General features: G+C 47.0%; 1 protein-coding gene across 4 annotated transcripts in view; it reads left to right on the forward strand.

Moving 5' to 3' along the window:
- Positions 1–27,682, forward strand: part of DNAAF1 (dynein axonemal assembly factor 1) — a 1,258,717-nt gene that overhangs the window by 466,167 nt on the left and 764,868 nt on the right. For all 4 annotated transcript variants that reach the window (XM_069639748.1, XM_069639762.1, XM_069639771.1 and 1 more), the window contains one exon: positions 19,380–19,520. In XM_069639748.1, the coding sequence (XP_069495849.1) occupies positions 19,380–19,520 (141 nt within the window). The remainder of the gene's footprint in view (positions 1–19,379; positions 19,521–27,682) is intronic.

Here is a 27,682-nt window from a genome sequence, read left to right on the forward strand (position 1 = left end):
GTGATTTGATCTACGGTCATATATCTGAAAACATGGGGCATTTTGTAAAGAGGGTGCACAGTGTTGCTTTGCTAATAAATTGCAGGTAAGTACGGTTGTAAGGTGATAAGAGTTCCAAAAGATAAGTTTTTACACCTATGCGGAGGTGTAGTTATCACCAAGTGTCATAAACCTTCCAAATACATAACATATAATTGGTGTATACGTATCTTGTGTCTGTAGTTCATACAGACACCCAAGGTTAGCCCAGATAGTTTATAAAAAAAGGGATAATCGCTTTTAACTGATGCATATATTAAGCTTAAAATGACTTCAAGCATTTTGCCTATCTCTCACAGGGAGCTTTATAGAAATACATTGAGTTCATGTTCTTGATTCAAACCCAGCTGTAAACAACGTAGTTTGCAGATCATACATGCTTCTTCTTGGTGCAATTTGAGTTGTCTATCACCTTCTCTGATATGAGGCTTGATGTGTTCCAGTCCAACGAATTTAATATCCTGACGATGTGCCATTTGGTGTTCGGATTGCCAATGAGATGCAAAAGGTAGTCTGACATCTTGGCTGTTAAGATTGGCAAGGTGTTCTCTGATCCTGATTCTCAATTCTCGGATGGTACTGCCAACATACACTTTCTTGCATACACAGATGATCCCATAGATGATATATTTTGATCGACAGTTAATGAAGTCTGTGATCTTAACCTGTAGATTGCCATGACAAGTGAAGACTTTCGTCGGTGAGAGGGCGAACTGGTAAAAATTACATGTACCACATTTATGGAAGCCCATTGGCTTGGTATTTTCAGATAGCCAATGTTGCTGTCTCATGGAACCAGATTTCAAGAAGGAAGGGCTAAGTAGGTTTTTGAGCGTTGGGGCTTTTGTAAAGATAATATTTGGTTTCTCTGAAATGTAAGGTTCCAAGTCTGGGTCTGATGATAAAAGATCCCAGCGTTTGTTCAGCATATGGTATATCAATTTTGAATCACTAGAGAATTTGCTGATAAAATTAACATGACTTGGAAAAGATTTAGTAATTTTGGCTCTTTGATCCTGAACCTGAGAGAGGGGAGAAGGGCGTACCACTTCTTTGACTTCTTTCAAAGCTTTGTTAATGATTGGTATCAGATAGCCTCTCTCTTTGAATCTGGTTCCTATCGACTTACATTCTACTGCAAACTTTTGGTCTTCACTATAGTTTCGCCTTGCTCTTAGGAACTCACCACGAGGTATATTATTGATAACACTTTTTCTATGGCTGCTACCAGCATGTAGAATCGAATTGACAGCAGTTTCTTTGCGAAATGTACAGGTCTGTATGGTATTGTCAATTATATAGATTCTAAGGTCTAGCAACATGATCTCTGTTGCGTTCATGTGACCAGTGAAGTTAATACCAAAATAATTTAGATTTAGAAACTCCATGAAAGCATTGAATTGAGCTTGATTTCCAGACCAGATTGCAAAAACATTGTCAATGTATCTTTTCAAAGTAGAAATATATTGACTGAATGGGTTATTATGAAAAATGTGAAGATCCTCAAAGTATGCCATAAAAAGGTTTGCTAGGGCAGGGGCATAATTAGCCCCCATGGCTATGCCCTTGGTTTGGGAATAGTATTTGTCATCAAATATGAACTGATTATGTTTGAGAGGGAAATCAAGAAAGCTCTTTAGCATTTGAACATGTGTTGCGTGAGATGATGAATAGGCCCTAAAGGAGTGGTCAATAGTCTTAAGAGATAATGTATGTTCAATAGATGTATATAAGGCAGTGACATCCAATGTGACCAAAAAGTAATGCAATTGCCAAGTGATATTCTTTAGAATTTGTAGGGTATGGGTGGTGTCCTTAAGATACGCTGGTATTTCAGGTACTAGATCTTTGATACAAGAATCAATGTATGTTGCAAGGTTCCCTGTGGCCCCTCCTTGGCCACTCATTATTGGTCTCATCGAGGGTAAGTGGGTGAACGGTTTGTGTACCTTTGGCAGCAAATATAAAGTGGACATTAGTGGTCTGAGGTTAATAAGAAAAGATTTTTCGTCGTCGGATAGAGGACCTAACTGGTACCAATGTTGTATCATTGTCTGGAGTTCTTGTACAGTCTCGACAGTTGGATTATGAGTGAGTGTTTGGTAACAACCAGGTGTTGAGAGATGTTTTTGAGCCATACTAATATAGTCTGATTTATTGAGGATAACAATGTTGCCTCCTTTATCTGCTTCCTTGATGACCAATGTGTTGTCTGCAGATAATTCCTTAAGAGCCATGCGTTCTGATTTGGCGAGATTGTTATTCTTAGGGGGGCGTGGCCAGCGAGCGCGCGATGAAGACGCGAATCTTCGGCGCTCCCGTGGCCGCCTGAAACATCCTGCAAAATCCTGCCATATGGATCGTGTAAAAGCAAAATAAAGATAACTCCGGGCGGCGGAACCTCGGAGCAATACCCAGCAGAGAACAGAGCTAAGTTCGCAAAGGGAAACATGAGATATCGGCGTTGGAAGTTTCGCCTGGGAACTTCCCAAACAAGATGGCCACCGCCAAGACCCGCTGAAGCTTGACAGGGATTAGCGAATGCAGCCCACGAGCCCCGACAGCTGAACGCAGCAGCCGCGCCTAGCATCCCAGGGCGATCCGAGGGTGCGCCGCCACCGAAACCTGTCATCTGTCCCCGGTACGGCCGGGGCGGGGAAGACCAGAGTGGGCGAGCCCCGGGCCTGCGACATCGGCTGGGTCTGCTGCCGGAGCCGCGTGGTGCGGCCAGGGGACGGGGTGCAGACGACTCGCCCCAGAGACGGAGAGCGGATCCCCACAGAGGGGGAACCTGACACAGGCGGCGACAGCTCGGAATCCAACCTTCCGCTCCCATGGACCCCAGAACTAAAGCGAACGGCCACGGGTAAGCCGCCACGTGGGACCTGCCAACCCAAATCTGGTGTGCCCATAGGGAGTGCCCCTGGGGGAAACAGTAATTTACGCCCGTACACGCAATACGGGCAGAAGCATACCGACATCTCCAGTGCACAAAAGAAGCCAATCCTGTCGAACGGGGCCTCCTCCACTGCACTGACAGATATATGGGGCCCTACACAAAGCAACACCATGGGCAAAGAAAAGAGCAGAAAGACCTTGACACAAAGCATCATGGACCAATATGCCACAAGCACATCCACTGTACAGGGCACTGAGGACCATGGGGTGACCCCCCCCTCCGCCAGACGAGACCCTCTCGCTCAAGGATGTGATGGCCGCCATCGCCAGCTCGCGCCCCTCGGTGGAGCAAAAAATTTACGCCATCTCAACCGAGGTCTCATTCCTCCGCCATGACCTCCAAAAACTGTCATCCCGAACTGGGGAGACGGAACAATGTATCTCCGGTGTGGAGGATGGCCACGGTGGGGTACACCAACAACTGGCGCAAGCATTAACCAGATTGAAAACCCTGGAGGCCCGAGTGGATGAGGGTGTAGGCAGGTCCCGCCGCAAGAATATTCGCATCCTGGTACTGCCGGAACGCGAAGAGGGACCCAGCATGGAGCTTTTTCTGGAGGAATGGTTGGCAGGTCTGTATGCGCCAAAAACTCTCTCGAACTTTTTCCCGGTGGAACGTGCACACCGCATACCCGCAGGCCGCCCGACCCCGTGCGCACCCCCAAGGACAATCATAGCAAGGCTGCTCAATTATCGAGACAGGGACGCCATCTTACAAATGGCCCGAACCAAAGGGACAATAACATATAACGGAGCCAGAATTGCCTTCTATCCAGATTATACCCGCGAGGTCCAGAAAGCCAGACAATCCTTCGAGCACCTTAAAAGGAAGCTCCACTCTATGAACGTGAGATATGGGCTGCTGTTCCCGGCCCAGTTAAAAATTCAGCATGAAGGTAAAAGCGTCCACTTCACCGATCCTCAGGAAGCCTGGAAATGGGCTGAGACCCACATCACAGGTGACTGGACTGCACCCGTTCAAAACCGCAGAGGTAGACCAAGACCCCGGCCACAGGGAGAGGGACCCGCCCAACGACCCATACTGAAGATCCCAGCGGACCCGGACGAAGACCGCGATCTCTGACAAGGTTCCTGGAACAGTCATGTTGGCCTGAGAGGGGAACTCGCGGTAACATCAGTACCCTCAATGATCGATCCCTTTCTTGGCAACCCTTTGCAATGCAACGCTCCTCCCGGGACGACACCAGTGTTGGGATGCCGTCGCTCCCACACAATTGATCAGAGAGCCACGCGCTGCCATCGCTAACACACCATGCCATCGGCGGACACCACGCCCCTGATCCGAGTTACCAGACCCGCAAGCGAGTAGTAAGTTGGTGGTAAGGTGACCACAGTTCACATTAAGTTAATCTGGCGACACTGTTTTGAGTGCCAGTAGAGTTTGGGTGACAGATACTTCATGTTGGGGAGGAGTATGGGGAGGGGGGAATGGATACAGCTCTACGTTAGTTACTTTCCGGGAAATCCCACTATATCCACACTGATCAAGATGCCAGCGAACACACCATGTCCGATGCCAACGGCTCCACCTCACACATACCCCACATCTGCATGGCCAAACGCACCATGCACCCATCTGGCACAACCTTCCAGATCTCTAGACAGCAATGACCAGACAGCGCCAAGATGACCCCACTTATGGAAACGCACTAGCCCCAACGACACCCAACGAACGCCACAGGTCACTCAAAATTATTACTTGGAACGTAAACGGCATGGGCTCAAGTATCAAACGCTGATTAGTCACACAATTCCTTAACAGACGCTCTCCCGACATAGCCCTCCTAACTGAGACCCACTTAGCGGATTCAACCTGCCAGTTCTTTCGCAGAACTAATTACCGACTAGCATACCATGCAGGGTACACGATGGGCTCCCGGGGCGCCCTGATCCTTTTACATAAGCGACTCCCGTTTGATCTATCTGCTGTGGTACAGGACCCCTCGGGCCATTTTGTGATGATCCGGGGTGCGCTGAGGGGAGAGACAGTGGCCCTTCTAGCGATATATTCCCCGCCGGGGTTTGGGGAGGGTCTCCTGAGGGAGGTGACGACCCTGATGGCATAACAGCAAGCAGAGGTGTGGATTGTGGGGGGGATTTTAACGATGTTATGTGCAACACACTTGACCAGACCCACATCCGCAGCCGGAACCCAGACCGTCCCACGTGGCTGGTGACCTTCACATCAGCGCTTGGTCTAAGTGACGTGTGGAGAGAACTCCACCCTACAGACCAAAGATTTTCCTTCCACTCGGGGGTCCATGCATCCTTATCCAGGTTGGATTACCTCTTCCTCCCGGCCCCAGAACTATATAGGGTTATATCGGCAGATTTCCTTCCCCGGGGCATATCAGACCAATCTCCCCTGGAGGTGACACTCCGTACCGATCGTCCCTTGCCACCCAAAACATGTCGGCTAAATGGCTACTACCTGGTCCTCCCCGAGTTCGTGGAGCACATCACAGACAAATCCAATGAATGTTTTGAGATCAATACAGGCTCGGTAGAGGACCCTGTGATATTATGGGAGGCACATAAGACAGTGCTTAGGGGGGAAATGACAGCCTGGATCTGTAACCAAAAGAGAGAACATCACAGGAGGGTGACAGAGGCAGAGGAGGAAGTAAAGAAATGGGAAACCAGATATATATCTAACGCTTCCCCGGAAAAGCACCACTCCCTCCTGAAGGCTAGAGCATCACTCCATAACACGGCGCTTGATAACGCACAGCAGGCGCATTGGGAATCAAAGACTAGAATTTAGGAGCAAGGGGACAAAGCCGGCAAACTATTGGCATGGCTGGAAAGACGGGAGGAGGGGCAGAGACATGTCAGACAGATCACTGGCGGCCCGAAAGGGCCGGCCCAAACAGACCCAGAAATAGCGGAGGCCTTTGCCAAAGTCTATAGTACGCTTTACGCCGCCCCAACGGTCCCCACAGACGCTTCCCTCCTGGATGAGATCGTGCTTCCGCAATTATCGAATTGCAGAAAACTCACTTAGACAGGGGATTAGATGAAACCGAAATAGCGGAAGCCATGACCCAGCTACAATCTGGGAAGACACCTGGCCCGAACGGCTTCCCGGCCGAGACCTGGAAGAAATTGGGGAGCAATAAGATGGCCGCCCCCCCCTCTGGGATCTATTCCTCGCCGCTAAAGAACACGGCACCCTCCCACCGGATCCCCGAACGGCCAACATAGTGGTCATTCCCAAAAAAGGCAAACCCCCCCATCAGTGCACATCATATAGACCAATATCGCTTCTCAACAGCAAAACTAAAATCCTTGCCAATGTACTGGCCAACAGGCTCCAAGGGGTAATATCCTCACTGGTCCATCAAGATCAATGCGGCTTCATGCCGCAAAGATCGACCAGAATGAACCTACGCCAATTACACCTGCTTTTGGAAGAGGCCCCAACCCTTAACACTCCATTCGCACTCCTCGCAATTGATTTCAAGAAAGCGTTCAATTCGGTGGTGTGGGCTAGCCTCTAGGCAACAATGAGGCACATGGGCATCGGCGAAACGTTCCTTAGCTGGATTCTATTCCTATACGAAACCCCACTAGCTACAGTTAGGGTGAACGGCTGGACCTCTGGGACCTTCCCGCTGGGCAGAGGCACCCCGCAGGGCTGTCCTCTGTCTCCCCTCCTCTTCGCCCTAGCAATCGAGCCACTGGCCCGATGGCTTCGACAGGTTGCCACGTGGTCCGGATTCCGTTGGCCAAATGGACGGGAGGATAAGCTTTCCCTTTATGCGGACGACCTATTACTCTACCTGAGTAACCCAGACCAAGCATGCCCAATCATAACCCAAATGTTAAAGACCTATGGAGACTTCAGTGGCCTTAGAGTAAACTGGGGGAAATCAGTTCTCTTCCCAGTAAAAGGGGATGATCTGGCAATCCCCCGGGACTCCCCATACCGAATAGAAAGAGAAGGTTTCCGCTATCTGGGCACATGGGTCTCCGGGGATCTCTCAGACTATGTGCATTACAACCTGCACCCACTGACGGCCTTCTTCGCGGGGGATGTACGACATTGGAAGCAACTCCCCCTCACACTCATGGGAAGGGCGGCCCTCTTCAAAATGATGGCACTTCCACGGTTTCTCTATGTACTGCAGAATGCCCCACTGGCCATACCAAACTCGGAATTTGTCCGGGTGGAACGGCTCCTCAGGGAATTGTTATGGAAGGGGGGGCAACCTCGAATTGCGCTGACCACGCTGCAGACCCCCCGCACAGACAATGTCCTCTCACATCGCGATCGTTTGGTGGCAGGCACACAAGCACATAGGCTGGGGGAATAAGATTACCATGGCACAACCACTATGGAATAACCACATGCTGACGGAAGTGTGGAAGCTGCCCGCCTGGACTCGGTGGGCGAGGGCCGGAATAACCACGATAGGAAATATCTTAACAGAGGGCTCTATTCTTTTGTTTGAAATGCTCCAGCAGGAATATGGCATTTCGGCAGTAGAACGCTACCACTACACACAATTATCACACGCACTTAGTGGCCACAGGCAAGCACTTGCTGACGCCCCAGACTACACGCCTCTGGAACGCAACTTACTTCCACAACACATCCCCACCAAGGTAACCACCACCCTATATAAAGCTATTAATACATTCGCCACCCCAGAACTGACCAGCCTCAAAGCCAGATGGGAGCGGAATGTCGGGGACATTGAGCCTGAGGACTGGATCCAGGTTCTCATGCATCCACGTGAAATCTCTATAGACTCCAGAATAAGACGGTACAGCTAAAGATACCACACAGGGTATACTACCCCCGAGTGGCCCTTTTTGGTTGGGGAAGGGCAATGGATCCAAACTGTTTGAAATGCCGGGGGGAAGAGGGCACCTTCATCCATCTCCTTTGAGACTGCCCTAAAATCAAGACATTCTGGACACAATGCTTACAAATTTTGGCAAGAGCACTGGGTCGCACGATAGAACTGCGACCCACAATAATGTTACTCGGGGCCCCTTGATGAGAACATCTCAAACAAATGGGAGGGCATTCTTCTCTCCACAGCAATGGGCCCGATAAAACGTGACATTGCACAGAAATGGGGAGCCCCGGAGTGCCCGACAGCGGCTTAGTAGTCCAATGAAATGGACATCTGCGCTGCAAAAGAACTCAGAATTGATACAGCACGGGGATGCCCGGCAAAGGCCACTAAAATCTGGGGAAAGTGGGAAGAACGTGTGACCTGAGATCGGTCTGAGGGGTGGGAGAGCGGGAAGTGCAGGAGCACATCATGGACATGGCAAAGAACATATTACTGGACAGGTGATGTACAGAGTGGCAAGAGACGAATAGATCGACGATCGACCCGGCAAAGGGAGACAGAGGGTGGGGGGAAACAGTTGGTATGTTGTATGAATGTTCAAGAACCTTCAATAAAATATGTTATTAAAAAAAAAAAAGAGATTGTTATTCTTACTATTGTAACCACTGTGTTGTGTGTCAATGTAGTGATGTATTTCTTTAGTAATTGCCCTGTAAAAGATTTCAATTGCATTATCCCCATTATTGGGTGACGAAAATTTGGATCTATTTTTATGTTCCAAGATATCCATGTTGCGTTGATGTACCCATAAGTCCTTTTGAATATCAGATAAGGTTTGAATATTCTCCCCTGCAAGATTGGCTAGAAGATTGATATTTTCAATTTCTTGAATGCTCCTGGTACTAATCGGTGGTAAGCTTGTCGTTGGTTTGAAGAAGGCAGGTTTGTTATGAAAGAATTTTTTCAATTTTAGTTTTCTTGTAAATTTGTATACGTTTATTTGCACTTCCGTCATGTCTGGTGCTACACTGGGTGCAAAGGAGAGGCCATAGTTGAGGACAGTTATTTGAGCTTGTGACAATTGTTTGTCAGATAAGTTTATGACTAGGTTTTGAGTATTGGTTTCGGCTTGGGGTGTTTGAGACTGGATCTCGTGAATCTTTTGCTTGTATCTTCGGTTCACCCTCTTCCTTGCTCCTCTTCCTCTTCTTCCTCTGAGGTTGTTGGAGTAGTTGGAATATTTTGGCCTAAAGGGGACGATTTTTGAAAAGGTACCTGCTTGTAATTAGGATTATAACTAGGTAGGTTGCCCTTTTTATACCTCTTTATTTCTGCCAGAAAACCTCTTCTGGTATGTCGTGCTTCTTCTGAGGTTTGTGATTGATCTGGATCATCTGAGCTGATTGTACCTGGTTCAGATTCAGAATCCACAACTGATGTTACGGGAGACACTATAGGGGTTCGAATTAATGATTGATCTCCATCAAATTTGGCTTGAAAAGTATATACTCTATCATTGATATAGTCCTTTTCGTCTCTGTAGTATTTCCTAAATTTACGTAATTTTATATCATCTTGATACTCTCCTAAAATTGTATGCGTCTTTTCATAGTTTTTATCCTTGGTCGTAGAGGGATTAGATGTGATTACATATTCTTCGTTTATGCAGCACACTACTGCTGCACCAGTATGTCTCCTTCCTGTCTCTGGGTCAATCGATGATGACTCGTCAGTATAGACCATGTTTGCTCCTGCTATTTCTTCCTTTTACCTGTATATTCCCTTCCATCCTGTCCATGTGTGCTGCACAATCATGTATCTAATGCCCTTCCTGTGTTGGTTTCGCTAGGTAGATTGCTGGGTGTACACTTTGGCACCTTACCACCTCTATGGCTGGGTTGGTTAATATGACCTCATATCCCAATGCTGTTTGGGTAGTGTACTTTTTGATTTCTCAAGAATGGAGAATGAGTTTTCACTACAGTACTATGGAACACTCAATGGTAATCGTTGATGCCTTCTCAATTGCAAATGCTGCAGCCACAAGCGATGTTTTGCAAGGGAAGTGTCCTTGTATTACTGGGTTTAGGCTTCCCCAGTAGTAAGCTAGTGGTTGATGTCCCTGCGGCTTCTTTTGTATGAGGACAGCCATCATCTTGATAATGCTACTTGGTTTATGTTCCTGTGTTACCCTTGATATTGTATGAAGAAAACATGTCTCTATGACACTAGCATGACTAGTAGACTTGTACCTGTAATAGCGCCTCAATGCCTCCAGGTTGTATGGGCGCTATACAAATTAAATAAATAAATCAATCACTGAGCGATCTGAATGTGAGAACAAATAGAATTTTTCGCTGTAATTTGGGGTAGCTAACACTGGCACATGTGCCAGTGCGTCTTTTAGTTCTGTGAAACTTTAATTCATTCCAGATATCCATTTTATGTCCCTCTTCTCTTTTTGTCCTTCCTTAATGCCCTGCAGTAGGGTTTTAGTAAATATGGCATAATCGAATACCCATGCTCTGCAATAATTGCAGACCTAGAAACTTCTGCATCTCTTTCATCGTTCGTGTGTGGGTGGTGCAATGAATGGCCTGTGTCTTTTAAGGTGTTATTCTACAACCTTGATTGAATATTATTTGCTCCAGGTGCACAACCTCTTCTAGGCAATACTGTTTTTTTGCCTTATCCTCCTTGTACTCTTTCTCTGCAAATAGTGACAAGATGTGCACTGAGTCTGTTCTACACTCTTCTTCTGTCCCACTGCATATTGACAGATCTTCAACATATTGAATCACAGTGCTTGATGTTTGCACATTGCATAGATCCATTTGTATTATCCAGTTGAAAATACTGGCCGATTTGCAGTACCCCTGAGGCAATCGTATGTGTTTGAATCTAGTTCCAGGATACATGAAGGTGGTCAGATATCTTGAGTCTGGGTGCAAAGGTATAGTGAAGAAGACATTTTTCAAGTCAATGTCTGTGAAGTACGTTGCCTTCGCTGGGTTATTGCACAATATGGGTGCAGGGTTTGGAACTACAGGAAATTCTGCTTCCACCACTCCATTTAGATGGCGTAAATTCTGGATGAAACACCATGACCCGCTCTTTGATTTCTTTATCGGATAGATTGTGCGTTACAGGTTTATGTTGATGTCTGAATTATGCCTTGCTGCCATTATGCATGCAAAGTGGAATATATCCCTTCATCTGCTTCTCTGGTCAATGGGTATTGTTTTGCCCGGGGCAGTAGGGCCCCTTGCTTCAGTTTTATTTTTATTGCCCCAATCTCTTTCAGTACCCTCACATCATGAGGTCCCTTGGTCCATAACTCATCTGGCACCCTTTTGAGATCTCCCTCTGTGTGCTTATTTTCCTTCTTCACTGATTATGTCAGAATGGGCACAATTTTTTCCAATATCTGAACTGGGCAAGGTATCTGTATCTGGAACACCATCCCCCCTTCATCCACCTCATCGGTGAACAACTGTTCATCTGATACTCCTGTAATTGTCAAAGTGGGGGCAATGCAGAGCACTATCCGCCACTTCATGTTGTCATTGTCTGTTCCACACAGAATCACCATGTCTTTGCGTATTACTGCTTCTTCCAGCTTTAACACCATTGTTTTCCCCTTTAAGTCATCTTTCTGGGACTGTGGTCTGAATAGGAACTCTGAAGCCAGTCGGAACCCCTTGCCCTGTATTCCAGGGACCCATCCTAGCAGAACTTCAACCCTGTATAGGAATATGCTGTGATATAGTGGCTGTGCTCACAAGGTGCTTTGTTCGTGAGCTGCCAAGACAAGGGCTGCTACACGGGCATAGTAAACGCCGGGTGTGGAGCACACCATCCCTTTTCTCTGTAAATAATATCGTTGCATTCAGTTTGATGAGAAGGTATCTCCCCAAGATATTGATGGGTGGGTCTTTGGAGTACATTAAGGGAGCTACGAGATGTTGTGTGCCCATTGTTGATGGTAAATCTTTTGTTACTGGAACTGTGACCACCGTCCCAGAAAGGCCCTGCGTATCCATCACTTTGTTAGATAACAGGAATCCCCCTTCTCTGATGCAGGATTTGGTTTCTGCTGTATTTATGAAAAACAAGAACTCACTTGGTCCTATTTTCCCTGCTACCTCGGGTTCCGCTTCAGGGTCGTCCGTTACTGCTAGGACTGAACACTCTCTTCTTTCTGTCGGCGCCCCTATTGCTGTGTGTTATTCGTATGAAGGGGAAAGAGTTCCCTCCTAACAGGCTGACCACTGTGTAATGGGGCACCATGTTTTGTCCTTGTACTACTGTGGTTCCGCCTGCTAGTGCGGGTGGCTCAACCATCACTGGGACCGTTACCCTGTTGGTTGTCCTTCGTTGAGGCTGCACTCCTCCCTGCTGTATTGGCATCTGCACTGTTTGTATTTGCCCTGAAGGATACTGAATCTGCAGCCCCTGGAGTCCGTGCTGTTGTGCTTCCTGGATTGCCTGTGCCCGTTGCATAAATGGACAGGTGCACGCCATGTGTCGCATATTCTGACCTATGTTGCATGGTCCGAAAACCCACAGCGGCAGCGTCTGCCACTAACTGTGCTTCTTCTATGGTGTATTTGGCTAGTTTCTTTTGTACTAATCTGTTTTCTGCCTTTGCAGCATTCTCAGCTGCCTGCCTCTCGCTTTCCTGCTTTCTCCTATAGTAATGTATTATTGTGGCCTGTATTTTGGGCCAGCCTTTAGCTTCTATACCCACTACCTTATTCAAGGAAGTATGTACTTCTGTTGGCAGTCCTTTTACTAGTATTTGATAGAACAATGGTATGCATTCGTCCCATAAATCTTTGCGTCTCTTGGGTCCATAAATCCTGAACTTGCTTTAAATATACAACTCGGTCATCATCACCTTTCATTCTCTAAGCCATCACTGTCTCCAGGTCATAAACGTCTGGATACATGCTCCTTAAAACTTCCCAGACATGTGCTCGACAATTGTTAAATGGAGCTATGGCATGAGCATTGGTGCTCAATGTCACTCCTTTATAGCCAACCTGATTCCAAATGTTGTCTGCCTGTTCACCTATAATTGCGCAAACAAAAGTTTCATATCGCCTATGGCCAGCGTCACCCCCGCTGTCTTTTTCTTGAGTGCCGGCATCCGTTTACTGGCCCCGGCTATGAGGGCGGACAGGCTACATATTACTTTGTCCCGGTCCATTGTGTGCCTGTGCACATAATGGGCTCCCCCTCGTCCTTTCTGTAGTAACGGTATTGCTTGAGTCTGAGGTCCCGTCCCTTCTCTCTGTCAGCTTGTGTTAACCCCGTTTTTACCTTCTCTCTCCTGCTACATAAGGAGGTGGACCAATCCCTGTCACAACTGTCACTGTCCTGTCATTTCTGCTCTTTTCTCCCCCTTCTCCCAAGTTTGTCGGGTGTCCATTCGTCACTGTCCCCATCATTCCATTTGTCTTCTAATAACCCTTTGTCTAAGGCTGCGTCTTCCTCATCCCCTTCATCGTTATTTTTCGATTCTTCATCCTCCCCATCTAATTTTAATTTTATTCCTCCCGATAACCATTCTCCCTTATCCCCTTTGTTCTACCTTCTCACTTCTATCCTCTATCACCCATTTGCCTCACTAAATAATACATCCACCTGTATTCTTTTCAATGTCTGCTAGATATTTTCTTTCGCCACGCATGTGCACCTCGTCTATTTGTGCTTCTTGTTCTTTTCCCCCATTGCTTTCCTCTCGTCTCCCTTTGATGTTTCCCACTGAGGGTAAGGTGGGATATAACCCATAGGGCAGGAACGGTGAGCTTGGTTTGCCCCTCCCTCTGTCTTTTCTTCTTTCTTCAATGTTCCCCCTTTGGTCTCCTCATATAATTTCCAGAGACCCAGTATGTTTTATCTGCTTTTAAGCTTAGAGCCTTTATATTTTGTTAATAGGTACAGGAACATAGTCTTTATTATCTTACTCTTCAATGTCCCTTCCCATCCCTACCCCTGGCCACACATGGAAACACTGCCCTGCAGTCTCCCCGGCCAATTGAAAATAATATTTTAATAGTTTATCACGATATTGTGGCAATTTGTTGCACATGTGATCCAGGGGGCTGTCCACATAAATCATTATTTCCTTTCTTTTTATTCTGTAACCCTGTATTTCCCCCCTTCTTCTGTTCTATCAACTCTTCCCCTTTTTCATTCCCAATCAGCCCTCTCAATGTTAACTCTGGCCCTCTCCACATGCCCTATCAGACACTCCACTCGTTCGTAATGACCCTCTCCACAGGCCAGACCACTCACTCAATGTTGGTAGTTATCAGCCCTCTCCACAGGCTCACCATTCATATGTTAGCGCAAGAATGCCCAGTGTCTAACCATGCATCACTGGTACACTCCCGCTGTTGAAATGCAAAAGCCTGCTATTTTACACAAGATACAGTTTGGTGCTGACTCGTACACCACGAGACCTCACCACTGAATGACTCTATCATACGCGTGCCCCTCTCTACAAAAGAAACCAACACAACTTGTACCACAGTGCTATACAATAGTCTGCACTACGCACCACTCCTGCTGTACCGCAGATGTGCCCACACCAGTGCCCACTCCCTAATGGGGTGGTATGCTCTAATATCTACACTACTACGGCCGGTCATCCTCCCTTCTCTGAGGATGCAAACTATACACCGTAAAAATTATCTTTCAAATGGGTTGTGTCCTCCAACGTATGCCTCATCTTTGACATGTAATGTCCAGCCTCGGCTGCTTTGGAAAACATTTTCGGCAGAGGGCACACTGCGTTGATGGCGTTGAGTCGATGTGCCTCGAAGGCCTCCATTGAGGGTAATGCCATTGGATGTTATAAGTAGCACGCAGTAGAGTTGCTTCGAAACTCGGTGTGCCTCGTTCAATTCTATTCCGTAGTTACCTCAATTGCGCAGTTACCTTCGATAAATATGTCTTCAACTCTGATGACCCCTCATTCTGGATTCAAAAAATGCAAGGAGTGCGACTCCAAGATCTCTATCACAGATCTGCATCGTCTATGTCTGTGGTGCCTGGGTGAAGGCCACGACACTGATTCCTGTACCAAGTGTCAAGCTATGACAGGAAAGGCCTTGCGAGAATGAAAGGGGAAGTTGCAGGCAAGACATCCAAACCCTGTAAAACCTGACCTGATCGTTCTTCGACCGCCGAGTCGAGAGTCTGCCCTCCTCGGCGTAAGAAGGATAAAAAACGTTCAAGGTCCCGAAGTGGCTCCCTCCACTATTCATCCTTGACGAAGCGATCAAGGAGGAGGCACCACCGGTCGCCTTCCTCTTTGTCCTCCTCAGGCGGCACCCCCGAGAGGGTAAGATGGCCCTCCAAAAAGTAGAAGCCTGCGGAGTGGGAAGCATTCCGTGTAGAGGTGCAAAACAAATTTGAGAAGCAGGGTAAAACTTTGTCTGTGCCTTCTGTAGAAGCCGGCAAGGAGCGGTCTCGACCCAAAACTTGCACGCCCTTGAGCCTGGGTGGATGGCGTGATTCGCATCGAGAGCCCTCGAGGCCTCGAATGGACAAGGATCACTCAAGACATGGTGAGCGTTCGAGATCATCGACGCCTTCGAAGCCTGTGGACCCCTTGAGCCTTCAGTGCCAAAACCGTCGAAGGAGCCTGTCGATTCGTCGACTTCGTCTAGGCCTTCGGCGCCAGCAAAGCCATTGTCGACGTTAACCCTGTAACTGTCGACGCCAAAGGTACAGATTGTGTTAACTGAGCCTGCAGGGCTTAAGGAAACTCATAATAAGGCTAAAACCAAATCTACACCTTTGAAGCCAGTGGGTACTCCTGAAAAAATATTCACACCTCTGCCAAAGAAGGATTTTTTTTTCAAATCCCTCTATTCCATTTTTGAGGTGGAAGAGATCAGATGGAGAGGATGCCCCTTTTGGGCTTCAGTATGGAACCCCCAATGTGCCGGAATGCCTCATATCAGAAGAGAGCAAGATGGAAGATCTTTATGACACCTTGCATAATGCCAGCAGCATTGATACCTCTACTGAGTTGGAGTTTAGCAGGCCAGAAGCAGGGGAGCACGCTGACTCCTCGTACCGGCAACTGATGTCCTTGAGTAGCTAGGCTGGGCTAGGCCCCCGGTACAGTTTGATCAGGATGATCTGACCGATATTCTAGACCAAGGTCCGCCTACAGATCCTATATTACCCTTCCATGTGGCTCTGCAAAAAAGGGTGGCCAGAAATTGGGAGACCCCGGACACCAATCTGGCAGTGGACAAGTCCCTTACAAAAAAATACTGCCCTTCCAGTAGCGACCCCAGCTACCTGTCCAAATAACCCACTCCGGAGAGTCTGGTGGTCCAGACAGCCACGGCTACCTCGAACAAAACAGCATACCCTAACATCCCTCCTGATAGGGACGACAAGCGCGTGGATGGATGTTTATGAAAGGCATTTTCAGCTGGGAGTATGGCCCTGAAGTCGGCCAACTCCACATGTGCCTTAACAAAATGTTCATACACTCTGTGGGAATGCATATCTATGGTGCTGTAGCATATTCCAGAAGGGGATGAAAGGAACGGCTTCCTGGCTATTATTAAGGACGGCAAGGAAGCCATGTGCGAGTCCCTTCAGTCTGGATTGGACAAGGCGCATCAGCAGGTCCATGGCCACGAACACTGTGATGCGCAGATTTGCATGGTTGCGAAAGTCAGGTTTTGCAACGGATCTACGGGCTCGTCTTCTCAACATGCCATTTGGAGGGTCCCACCTTTTTGGCAGCAACGCCTTGAGAGGTTGCAGACCTCGAAGGCGGCTGCCAAATCTTTAGGGGCCGCTGTTAGGCAACCTCAGCCTTTTCGTCCGGTGGGACAGCCATCGAGGGGGCGATCTTTTCGCTACTGCTCCTCATTCGGAAAGGCGAGAGGAATGGCCTGTCAAAGAGGTTAACGGAAGTTCCCTCGTGGTGGACGAGTTAGAGTTGCCAATCCAACTCCAGCTACCTTGCCATCAGTGGCTGCAACAACTGCTTCAAAACCACTTTGAGAGCTTGCGTCACCTGTCACCGGTCGGGGGCAGACTGTCTCAGCATCTCGAAGAATGGCGTGCCATTACTTCAAATGCGTGGGCTCTGAAGACAATAGCCCACAGTTAATGCCTACCATTCATAACGCAGCCTTACACCAATCCACCGGGGAAGCACTATTTGAGGATTCCAGATACGCTCCTTGTCAATAGTAAAGATGTGGACACAGTAACAGGTTTCAGATTGAAATAGAGATTTTATTGTCAACATTTTAAGAGTGATTGGAGAAATCCTACCTGTCATAAGATCTATGAGGGATTCCCGCCACAACAATACTAATGAGCGTCTGTGTCAGGATGTTAAACCAAAAAGTGTCCTCTGTCCTGTGTCCAAAACCCTAATCTGACCCATACGCACTAAAATCTATATAATGTGCAACTCAGGGATTTCTGTAAACTATACACTTATAGCTTGGTTTCAAAGTTTCAAACAAAGTTCGAAGGTGCAGAAAAGGAATATAGTTCCAACAGAAAAAGGGGCCCTCCCTTCCACTATGTTGCTTCTGGTCTTCCACTGTCTATCTGGGACTTCCGAAAAGAGTCAATGTTCCACTGCTTCACAGTGGGACGACTCTTACCTTGTGTTTCTCCTTTCATACAATGTTTTACCTCTCTGTTTCAGGGGGGCTACTCCTTCATTGATTCTCCTTTAAGCACACAGTTCTTTTGAATGTTTCAATCTATAACTCTGGATCACAGTTATCCTTAAAGGGGTATGGTTCTTCCCTTTTCCATTGCTGAGAGAGTGCGGTATTTTATTGAAACTTCATGTATGTGTTTTTATTTGGGAATGACTCATGCAAACATTTAATGGAACAGTGATATAACTTACAAATGTGCTGACTAGTTGGGGGCTACTGATGGATTATGTTTACATGCTGACTCATGAAGTGGTAACAAAATGGTTAACATGATCATAATAATATGTAGGCATGGGCAAACCAGGGCATATATATGGATGTGTTATTCTCAAAGTAGTGCTAATGGATAACATGTATAGAAGTCTGAATTCCTATGTGCTAATTAAGATGAGTGTTTTAGAGTACCAATCCATTTATGCATTTCTCTGAGGTTAGTTCATCTGAGGACACGTACTTTTAAAGTCCTCCAGTTTGTAATAGGCTTATGAAGGCCCCTATTAGAATTAATACCAGTTTGTGGGACATTAGACCTGATGGGTTTCATACTAGAGCCTACCACTTACATCTGTTTTGCATTATGGAGAGACACTAGTGGGGGTACATTTTGCATGTTACCTTGTTCTTTATCTATATTATTGATGAGTGACTATTTTGTTGGTGCTAACTATGGGGAAGGGTTAGAGTCCGCTGCATTGAGTACTTATTGTACGTGTTATATATAGTTTAGGATTCAGAGGGGTTTGATGTGTTCTGGGTTGAGTCATCATTGTCAGATTGGAACTTGTATGTCAACACCAAAATACATAGGTCCAATGATTGCTTGGGGTTCAATGGGAGTTTGTGAACAGTTGAGTGCTAAGCAAGATAGTACCTGCTGACATGCTAGTGTTATAAGGGATAGGGTGTCAGGGATTATTGGGTAAATTTAACGCATTTACGGGAATTAATCAGACTTTTGGGATATTAGTTGATGTTTGGATAGTTTTGGTTGGAACCACTTTTTTCTAACAAATACTTATTATATTTGTAGTTGGCCTTATACTTTGAATCTGAACATGAGAGGGATTGCGGTATTGAATGTACATATAGTAAATATGACAGGTACAACCTTGAAGAGGTTAGGTTGGGATGTCAATTATATAGAGAGGTTTGTTATTCATTGTTACCTGGAGGAGCTCTCCAGGTTTCCATCTTGTTATTATTTGCTTTGTGTTTAAAGTTGTGTTGTGTCTTGTGGATGTGTAGTTTGTGTGCTTGTTTTCATGTTGAGTGTATATATTGACACCTTGCATATAATTGTATTTTTGACGTTTCGTGGTTTCGATGTTCCTGGTGCACTAGTGTTTAGAATACTTGAGACAGGTGTTGTGCTGCTTACAGATGAAGGGTGGGATGATATTCTATTTTAGTGTTTGTTTGGAATAGACAAAGATGGGAGTGAATGATTTGACCGTAACAACGTGGAACATTAAGGGATTGAAGTGTCCTAGGAAAATGTAGCATTTACACATAGCTCTCAATTTACCCGCCTTGCAAACAGCTGACACACTCGCCAAGCCCCCTATACGCCCATTCACTTCTATGGGCTCACACCTACCCCGAACCAAAAAAACTCGGCGACACAGAAGATTGAGAGCTGTGTTTACATACCTTTTAAGAATGTAATTTTTATTGAGAAAAGAAAAGCAAAATATTATGCTACAGAAATCCATCAGGAAGGCTCGCACAAACAATGTAATACTTGGTTAGATCGACATTGATGTGCTAAAAACATGCCTTTCAATGAGTCCTAAAGTTTTCAGACGGTTTTTAATTATTTGTTTTACAGAAGGTCGCCCAGAACAAATAGAGCCCCAAACGGCAGAGGAAAGACTGGAGAATCTGTTGAAGTGTGAAGCAGAGACTGTGATGAAGAAAGTGGAAAATGTAGACTTTCCAACGTTGAAAGACGGTGCAGTTGAAAAATTTGGTAAATTTATTGTAGTGAAAAACACATGTTATTGCCACATTGCACTTTTGCATTGAACTTTGATATTAATGTCTCATGTTTAAAATTGCAAAGGTTGTTGGCGGAAACAGAACAGTACATTATGGACATGGAGGAAAAAGACTATTTGCTCATTCTAGAATCTCTGCATTGTTTTATTACGAATTTGCAACATCTGCAGGCTGCCTGGATGAAGACCGCCTTGTGGAAACCTGGTCAACAATTGTGTAAAAGGTTACATTATAGAATGTGTCCTAATGCAAAGCACCAATTTTTATGTTTGAATCTTCACTTTTGAAGTCAACTAGTCCCAAACAGCAGCTACCCATGTTTGTCTTATAAGGCGCTTCTCGACATGTTAATTTACTTTTTTGTCACCCGCAACATTTGCAGACATATAACTCCTGAAACCTTCTTGACAATCAGGATAAAAACAGAAATCCCCTTCTGATTCCATTGAGGGGGTAGTCCCCACACCTCCTCTTCAGTGAGTCCAACGGTTTAAGGGTCACCCTGCCTGGATATTTCTCTACTCTTATAGAAATATAACACCCCCTACGAGCATGCCAATTCATGAATGTGCACAGAGCCTTGACTGCCTTGCAGCGCCCTAGATATGGGACCCCTTCAAACAGTAGAAACGTTTAATGATCGCACAACGCGTAGACTTTCCTCTTATACCCTCAATGTCAGACACCCTCAAATATTGAATGGGCACTGAGGCCAGACTACCATCTTGAACCCTAGCAGTTTCAAACCCCACTGCACAGTGTGGTAAAATAATGAATGGGCATGGATCCTGAAATCCTTCTAATTGGAGTGATCCAACTATGTGTCACGGAGTCCAAAATGCCACAGAAAATGATGTCCCCTGTAGTCCACCCCACAGAGGGAACAAGGATTAAATGGATTGCACGTCAGTTCTCTTCTAGTCACTGTCATTCAGCCATGTGGGGAACACAAAAAGGATGCACTCAGCAAGTATGACAACAGAAGCGTATTTTGCCACACACCAAGAAAATTAGAACGTAAACGAAGGGAAACCACAACACAAAAATAAAGTCTCCATAGGCTTGCCATGATGCAGCCTCGCCTCCCGAATTTAACGGTCCTTATACCCTCTAGCATGAGGCCTACAAAATACCAACTGTGTGTGACAAACCATCAGGTGGGAGTTCGTTTTACCCACAAGGGATATTGGTAGAGTTGCGGGGGAGTTTGTTGTGCAGGATCCAAGGTCTTTCCCAATTCAAAGTGGAGGGGCAAGGCCTGAAATTCTGAAAGCTCAGAAACCTCTGTGCACTATAGAACACAGCAACAGGTTCTATAAATGCCTTTCATTCAAGACAGGGCTAAGTTGGTCCTAATCAGAGTCTGTCAACAAAATGGGCTCACCTCCACGGGACATGATACAGTGGCACTGCTGGGAGCAGAGTGATTAGTGGGTTCTTCTGAAGGAAGAAATCACTATGTGCATATTTGTTTCAAGCGCAGTGGGTGATCGACCAGTTCCTCAGACCACAGCCTAAGAGTGTTTCCGTTAGGATCGAGGGGAACGCAAATCAAAACGGCTATGCCTCCCCTCATTCCAAAGGAGTCCTTTGTTGCGCCACCTTAACCAGGGGCATCTCGACAAATCAATATTAGTGGGTTCCAACCAGGGGCCACAAATCGAAGAAGGGTGGTGCCACATCAAATGAGGGTCATCAGCCCAATTGGTTTAAGTAAGCATATATTCTATCAAGCTGGTTAAGAAAAGGGACATTGTGCAAGTTCAGAGTAGGTTTAAGACAATAAAAGTTTTGCATCAAGCTGATCTAGCTCCTAAAAACTCATGTTAATCAGTTGCAATAAAGTAAATTCCACAGACATTTAGTGTAACAAGTGTTTTAATGTGTGTTTTTCATTGAACACAATTAATTATGATTTGTTCCCCTCACTTGAAAAGAATTTATGAAAAATTGCACTACAAATGAAATGAACAGCCTGCAATACACCCCACTCTTCTCCTACATGATGTACCTTCAGGGGTGTGGAGTGAAAATTTATTTTTGGTTGAACTCAAAACCAGAAAGACCGCTCGGTCTTTCTAAATCAAACTGTCACGCCCGTAGAAAGTGTAAATGTGTTTGTGTTGTCGTGGAGACCTTCACTGGCTCCCACTGCACGCACAAATAACCTTCAAGTCTTGCTGCATCATCTCTAAGGCAATAGCCCTCAAGTCACCCAGCTACCTCGTGGAGAAACTCGTTGTCTCCGGCGGACAGCGCAACACCAGAAGACAGGACATGTTTAGACTTGAAATCCACTGCTGCAAAAAGGAAAGGACCAGAAAACAAGCCTTCTTTGCCTACGCCCTAAGACTATGGAGCCTCCTCCCCATCTTCATCAGACTCGCCCTTATGCTCCTACAATTCAGAAAATAACTCAAGAACCACCTCTTCAAGGAGTCTCTCCTCCTCCACACCTAGGCCATCACATTGCCCCCCTGCGCCAACTGACTCGCTAGACGCTGTCCCCCTCTCCTCCTGTTCTGACTTGAGTGTCGTGTAGACCGATGAGACCTCCGTCCCCAAGTGACGCACAGGGGAACAAAATAGAAACCCGCTGTGCGACCCTTGAGGCCACAGGTGAGAGATGTCTTCCCAGATCCACGGAGCCTCTGGAACACCGATGCTGCTGTCAAGAAGGAATGAGGTTAAGCACCAGGCAATCACAATACAGGCAGGTAAACAAAAGAATCTAAAGTGTCTTACCTATCTGGTGTAAGGGAGACCCAGGTAACCTAGTAGGGAGGTTCGAGGCTCAAAAAGATACAGCGGTCCCTGAAGTGGTAGAACCGCAGGTAAGCGTGGATACAGGTAGGCCACCTGTAAGCTACGGCTTGACTTGGGCGTAGAAGTACAGCAAGATACTCAGGGATGATCCAAAGAGAAGTCGATGTGCAGTCCAAAAATCCGGCAACAGGTAAACAGTTCCAAGCAAAGGGGTGTCCAAGAGAGTCCAAGATCGAGTTCCGTGGTCGAGGTAGCAAGGAGCAAGTAATAACGCCAAACAGGGTCCGAAGCCAGCTGAGAAGCAATGATCGTCCTGCCTCTCAGTTCTTTATACTGTGTGTCCCTGGGTCATGTGACGTCTCTGGGCCATGTGACGTCCACCAAGATCACGTGAGGAACGCCACACTGTATCACGTGACCGACGTGATGACGTAACGCCGTCCCTTCTGCGATACATCCTCCAAGGCAGTTGCCAATGCAGGAAAGGTTGTAAACGAGCCCGTACACCAAAGAAGGTACGGTGTTTTCGGTTCTGTGGGTTCACCGAATCCCTTGAGCCTCGAAGCTGGGGTGGAGATGTTTGGGGAATGTGAGCAATGTTCTGATGTGGGGAGGCCTGATGTGCTGAGGATCGCCTAACATAGCCCCCCCCCCAACGGCCCACGACCCCGTGGGCAGGATGGATGGTCTAAATGGAAACGGGCTACCAAGCGAGGGGCGTTCAGGTCAGAGGCGGAAACCCATGACCGTTCCTCCGGGCCGTAACCCTTCCAATCCACCAGATACTGGATCCCTCCCCTAAACCATCTGGAGCCCAAAATGGCCGACACCTCGAAAACATCAGGAGAGGACAAGGACACCGGCGCAACAGGGGTACGAAGACGGACAGAGTCGGGACAGGGTTTGAGGAGGGAGACATGAAACACAGGATGGATGCGCCAAGAGCTGGGAAGCACTAGACGGAAAGCCACCGGATTAACAACCTTTGATATCACATAAGGACCGACAAAGCGAGGTAGCAACTTCCGACAACCCACTAGGCGAAGATGACGGGAAGACAACCAAACCTTGGAACCCACCACCAGAGGGGGAGCAGCCCGACGTTTGCCATCCACACGGGCCTTCATAGCAGCCTTTGCTTCAGTGAGATGAACCACTGTACTAGCGTGTAAGGCAGAAAGATCCCTAAGACATGTCGTGGCCGCAGGGTTCGCAGAATCAGAAGCATCAGGGACCGGCAAGACCTTGGGATGTTGGCCATAGAGGGCGTAAAAAGGAGAATAACCAGTGGCTGAATGAGCCGCATTATTATATGCGAACTCCGCAAGCCGTAAAGCGGCCAACCAAGAGGTCTGATGTTGCAATATAAGGCAACGAAGGTATTGTTCCATAGATTGATTCGTCCTTTCGGTCTGTCCATCGGTCTCAGGATGATAGGCCGAAGAATACCTGGTATCAATGCCCAATAGCTTCGTCAGGGATCTCCAAAACCGAGAGGTGAACTGTGACCCTCGATCAGATATAATGACCGAAGGAAGGCCGAATAGCATGAACACATGTTCAAAAAACAAATCCGCTAATACAGGAGCCGAAGGGATACCTTTGCAGGGAACAAAACGGGCCATTTTAGTGAACGTGTCCACCACCACCCAGATGGAGTCGAAGCCCTTCGATTTGGGGAGATCAGTAACGAAATCCATCGTCAACGTATGCCAGGGCCTGGGAGGTACCGGAAGCGGAAGCAACAACCCAATTGGTCGACCCCTTTGATGTTTAGCCTGAGCACATACTGCGCATGATCTAACATAACATTCTACATCGCGCTTCATAGAAGGCCACCAACACCAACGCTTGAGAAGATCTAAAGTGCGCTCTTATCCGGGGTGAGCGTTAAAGGGAGCGTCATGAGACCACTCAAGGGCCAGATTACGTGTGTCAGGTGTGGGCAGGAACAGGCGTTCATGTACGAACGGTAATCCATCAGAAAACACTGGGTCCCATTCTCGCAACTGGTCAGAATGATCGCTAGTCCAGGATCGAACCGAGTCTATCAGTGACAATGAGGGAGTACAGAGACAAATCACATGACTCTTTCCGAGAACCGTGTCGGGGAATGTAGGCAATTGGACCCCCCCCGGGGAACGTGACAAGGCATCCGCCTTCCCATGTGCCGTTCCAGGACGGTGCATAATACGGAAGTCAAAAGAGGAAAAGAAAAGATGCCATCGGACCTGTCTGCTATTAATGCATTTCAGAGAGGCCAAATCCTGTAGATTCCGATGATCGGAGTATACTGTGATGGGATGTTTAGCCCCCAGAAGATGATGACGCCAAACACGGAAAGCGTCCATGACAGCCAAGAGTTCTTTTTCCGTAACGGTATAATGAGACTCAGTACTGGAAAACTTACGGGAGTGGTATGCCACTAGATGTAATTTGCCTGTATTAGGACATGTTTGTGACAGTACCGCCCCGAGGGCAAAGGAAGAGGCATCTGCCTCGACTATGAACGGAAGATCAGGATTGGGATGTTGGAGTACCGGTGCGGTAGTAAAGGCGGTTTTCAAAGTCTCAAACGCCTCCTGCTGTTCTCTCTGCCACTGATATGGTACCCGAGGACTAGTCAGGGCCGTGAGTGGGGCTACAATCGTAGAAAAGGAAGAGATGAAACGCCTATAAAAGTTGGCGAATCCTAAAAAGGCCTGCAAGGACTTGAGTGTTTGAGGTACTGGCCAATCTAAGACTGCTTTGACCTTAGACTCGTTCATGGATAACGCCCCAGGGGTGATGTGGAAACCCAAAAACTCAACAGAGGTCTTATGGAACTGACATTTCTCAGGTTTGGCAAATAAGGAATGTTTGCTTAAACGGGTTAATACTTCTCGGACGTGTTTTACATGGTCATCAAGATCACGAGAGAAGATCAGGATGTCGTCCAAATACACAACCATGTACACATCCAGAATATCCCTGAAAATGTCATTCATGAATCGTTGGAACGTGGCCGGGGCGTTACATAAGCCAAAGGGCATGACAAGATATTCGTACAAGCCGTAACGAGTACAGAAAGCAGTTTTCCACTCGTCTCCCTCGCGAACGCGTACCAAATTGTATGCGCCGCGTAGATCAAGTTTGGTAAAAATGGAAGCATGTGTTAAATGTTCTAAGAGTGGAGTAATTAACGGGATGGGATATCTATCCTTCTTGGTGATCGCGTTAAGACGCCGATAATCTACACAAGGACGTAAATCCCCCTCCTTCTTGGGTACAAAGAAGATAGGACTTGCCGCTGGTGAAGTGGAGGGGCGGATGTGTCCTAAACGCAGGGCGTTCTGTACATATTCTTTTAACACCAGTTCCTCCGAAGGAGACAAAGAGTAGATCCTGCCCGAAGGAACAGTGGAATCAGGAAGCAATTCGATTGGGCAGTCATAAGTTCTATGTGGAGGAAGTACCTCAGACGAGCCTCGATCGAAAACTGATTCGAAAGCCCGATATTCTGGCAGAATCCCAGACATCAACCCCCCAACAGTATGGGACTGTATGACTTCTGGATCGTCAACTGTCAGTGTGAGTTGTGCTAAGGCTCCCAAGACCCGAGAGGGTGTGTCAGGGGCTTGATGGGTCGGGAGACAATAATTCTGACAAATATCGGACTCAAAGAGGACAGTGCCTGCTTGCCAATTGATCAGTGGATTATGTTCACGTAACCAGGGAATCCCTAGTATGATACCGAATTGAGGTGCGGTGATCAAATCAAAACTTAAGGTTTCTGTGTGTATGTCTTGTATGTTCAACAAGAGGGGTGCAGTTTGATGTCTAACAGGACCAGAAACCAATGCGGAGCCGTCTACGGCTTGGACATGTTCCGGTCGTGTTTTTACCACTAAGGGTAGATTGAGGGAATGGGCCAAATCAATATCTATGTAATTACCAGTGGCACCGGAATCAATAATGATATTGACTGCATGAAGAAGGCCAGTAGAGGGACATAGAGTAGCCTTTACGGAGATGGGTTGAACACGAGCAAAGGCAAGAGGGGTACCCGGAGAAGATTATGGGACACTCGACCTGGTCTCCGGTTCTAAGGTCGAGCCATCCGAAAAACCTGACTCTTCTTGGGACGTCGAGGACACTCTTTCACGAAATGTCCAGTGGTGCCACAATAAAAGCACGCATTATCTACCCTTCTACGTTCCCTCTCAGATGTTGTAATAGGACTGCGTAACCCTCCCACTTGCATAGGTTCTTCAGTACCGGAAGCGGGAGTATTAACAAGAGTAGGAGAGGAAGAGGCCCCCAATTCAGCTCTACGCTCCGATCGGCGTGCATCTACCTGCAGGACGAGATCAACCAATTCCTGATACTGAGTAGGCATAGAAGGGATCACTGCTAAAGCGTCTTTCATGGTGTTACTCAACCCCCTATAAAAGACCACCGCCCGCTTGTTTTCTGGCCATGATGTTTCCGCAACTAGCTGATTGAACCGGGTGATGTAATCTATCAGAGTTCTTTTGCCCTGAGTCAATTCCAACAACTCCAAATCCCTAGACTGTGCCTTGTGTCGAGTATCGAATACTCGGGACATTTCTAGGACCAACAAATCAAAGTCGTAAAGAACTGGGCTATTGTTTTCTAACAGGGGATTAGCCCAAGCGGAAGCTGTTCCAGCTAAATGGGAAAGGGCGAAGGCGGCCTTAGCAGTGGACGTGGGAAAAGCCAAAGGCCTGCATAAGAAAAGTAACTTGCACTGGTTAACAAAGGTTCTGAATTTCTTGGGATCACCCTGGTAACGTTCAGGAGCAGCCAGGGGGGAAGGAGTTGGGAGGATTATTGGAGTCGGGACTGTAGAAGTAGCCAAGGGAGGGGGTGTAGTGGAGGAGCTGCCATCTCCAAACTCAGGGTCTGCAGGAAGGGAATGCTGAACGCTCTGTATGGTATCCAACCTTTGATGGATAACTGTGTTCGCGGCGGCCATATCTGCCCTTAATATTGTAATTGCCTGAACTAAAGCAGTTATGGGTTCGTCCGTGGATCCCTGCATCGTCTAACACGACTATACGGCTTCTCAGTCTGTTCTGACTTGAGTGTCGTGTAGACCGATGAGACCTCCGTCCCCAAGTGACGCACAGGGGAACAAAATAGAAACCCGCTGTGCGACCCTTGAGGCCACAGGTGAGAGATGTCTTCCCAGATCCACGGAGCCTCTGGAACACCGATGCTGCTGTCAAGAAGGAATGAGGTTAAGCACCAGGCAATCACAATACAGGCAGGTAAACAAAAGAATCTAAAGTGTCTTACCTATCTGGTGTAAGGGAGACCCAGGTAACCTAGTAGGGAGGTTCGAGGCTCAAAAAGATACAGCGG

Source organism: Ambystoma mexicanum, chromosome 1q, assembly GCF_040938575.1.
Source record: "Ambystoma mexicanum isolate Mex_15411 chromosome 1q, UKY_AmexF1_1, whole genome shotgun sequence".
Taxonomy (NCBI): domain Eukaryota; kingdom Metazoa; phylum Chordata; class Amphibia; order Caudata; family Ambystomatidae; genus Ambystoma; species Ambystoma mexicanum.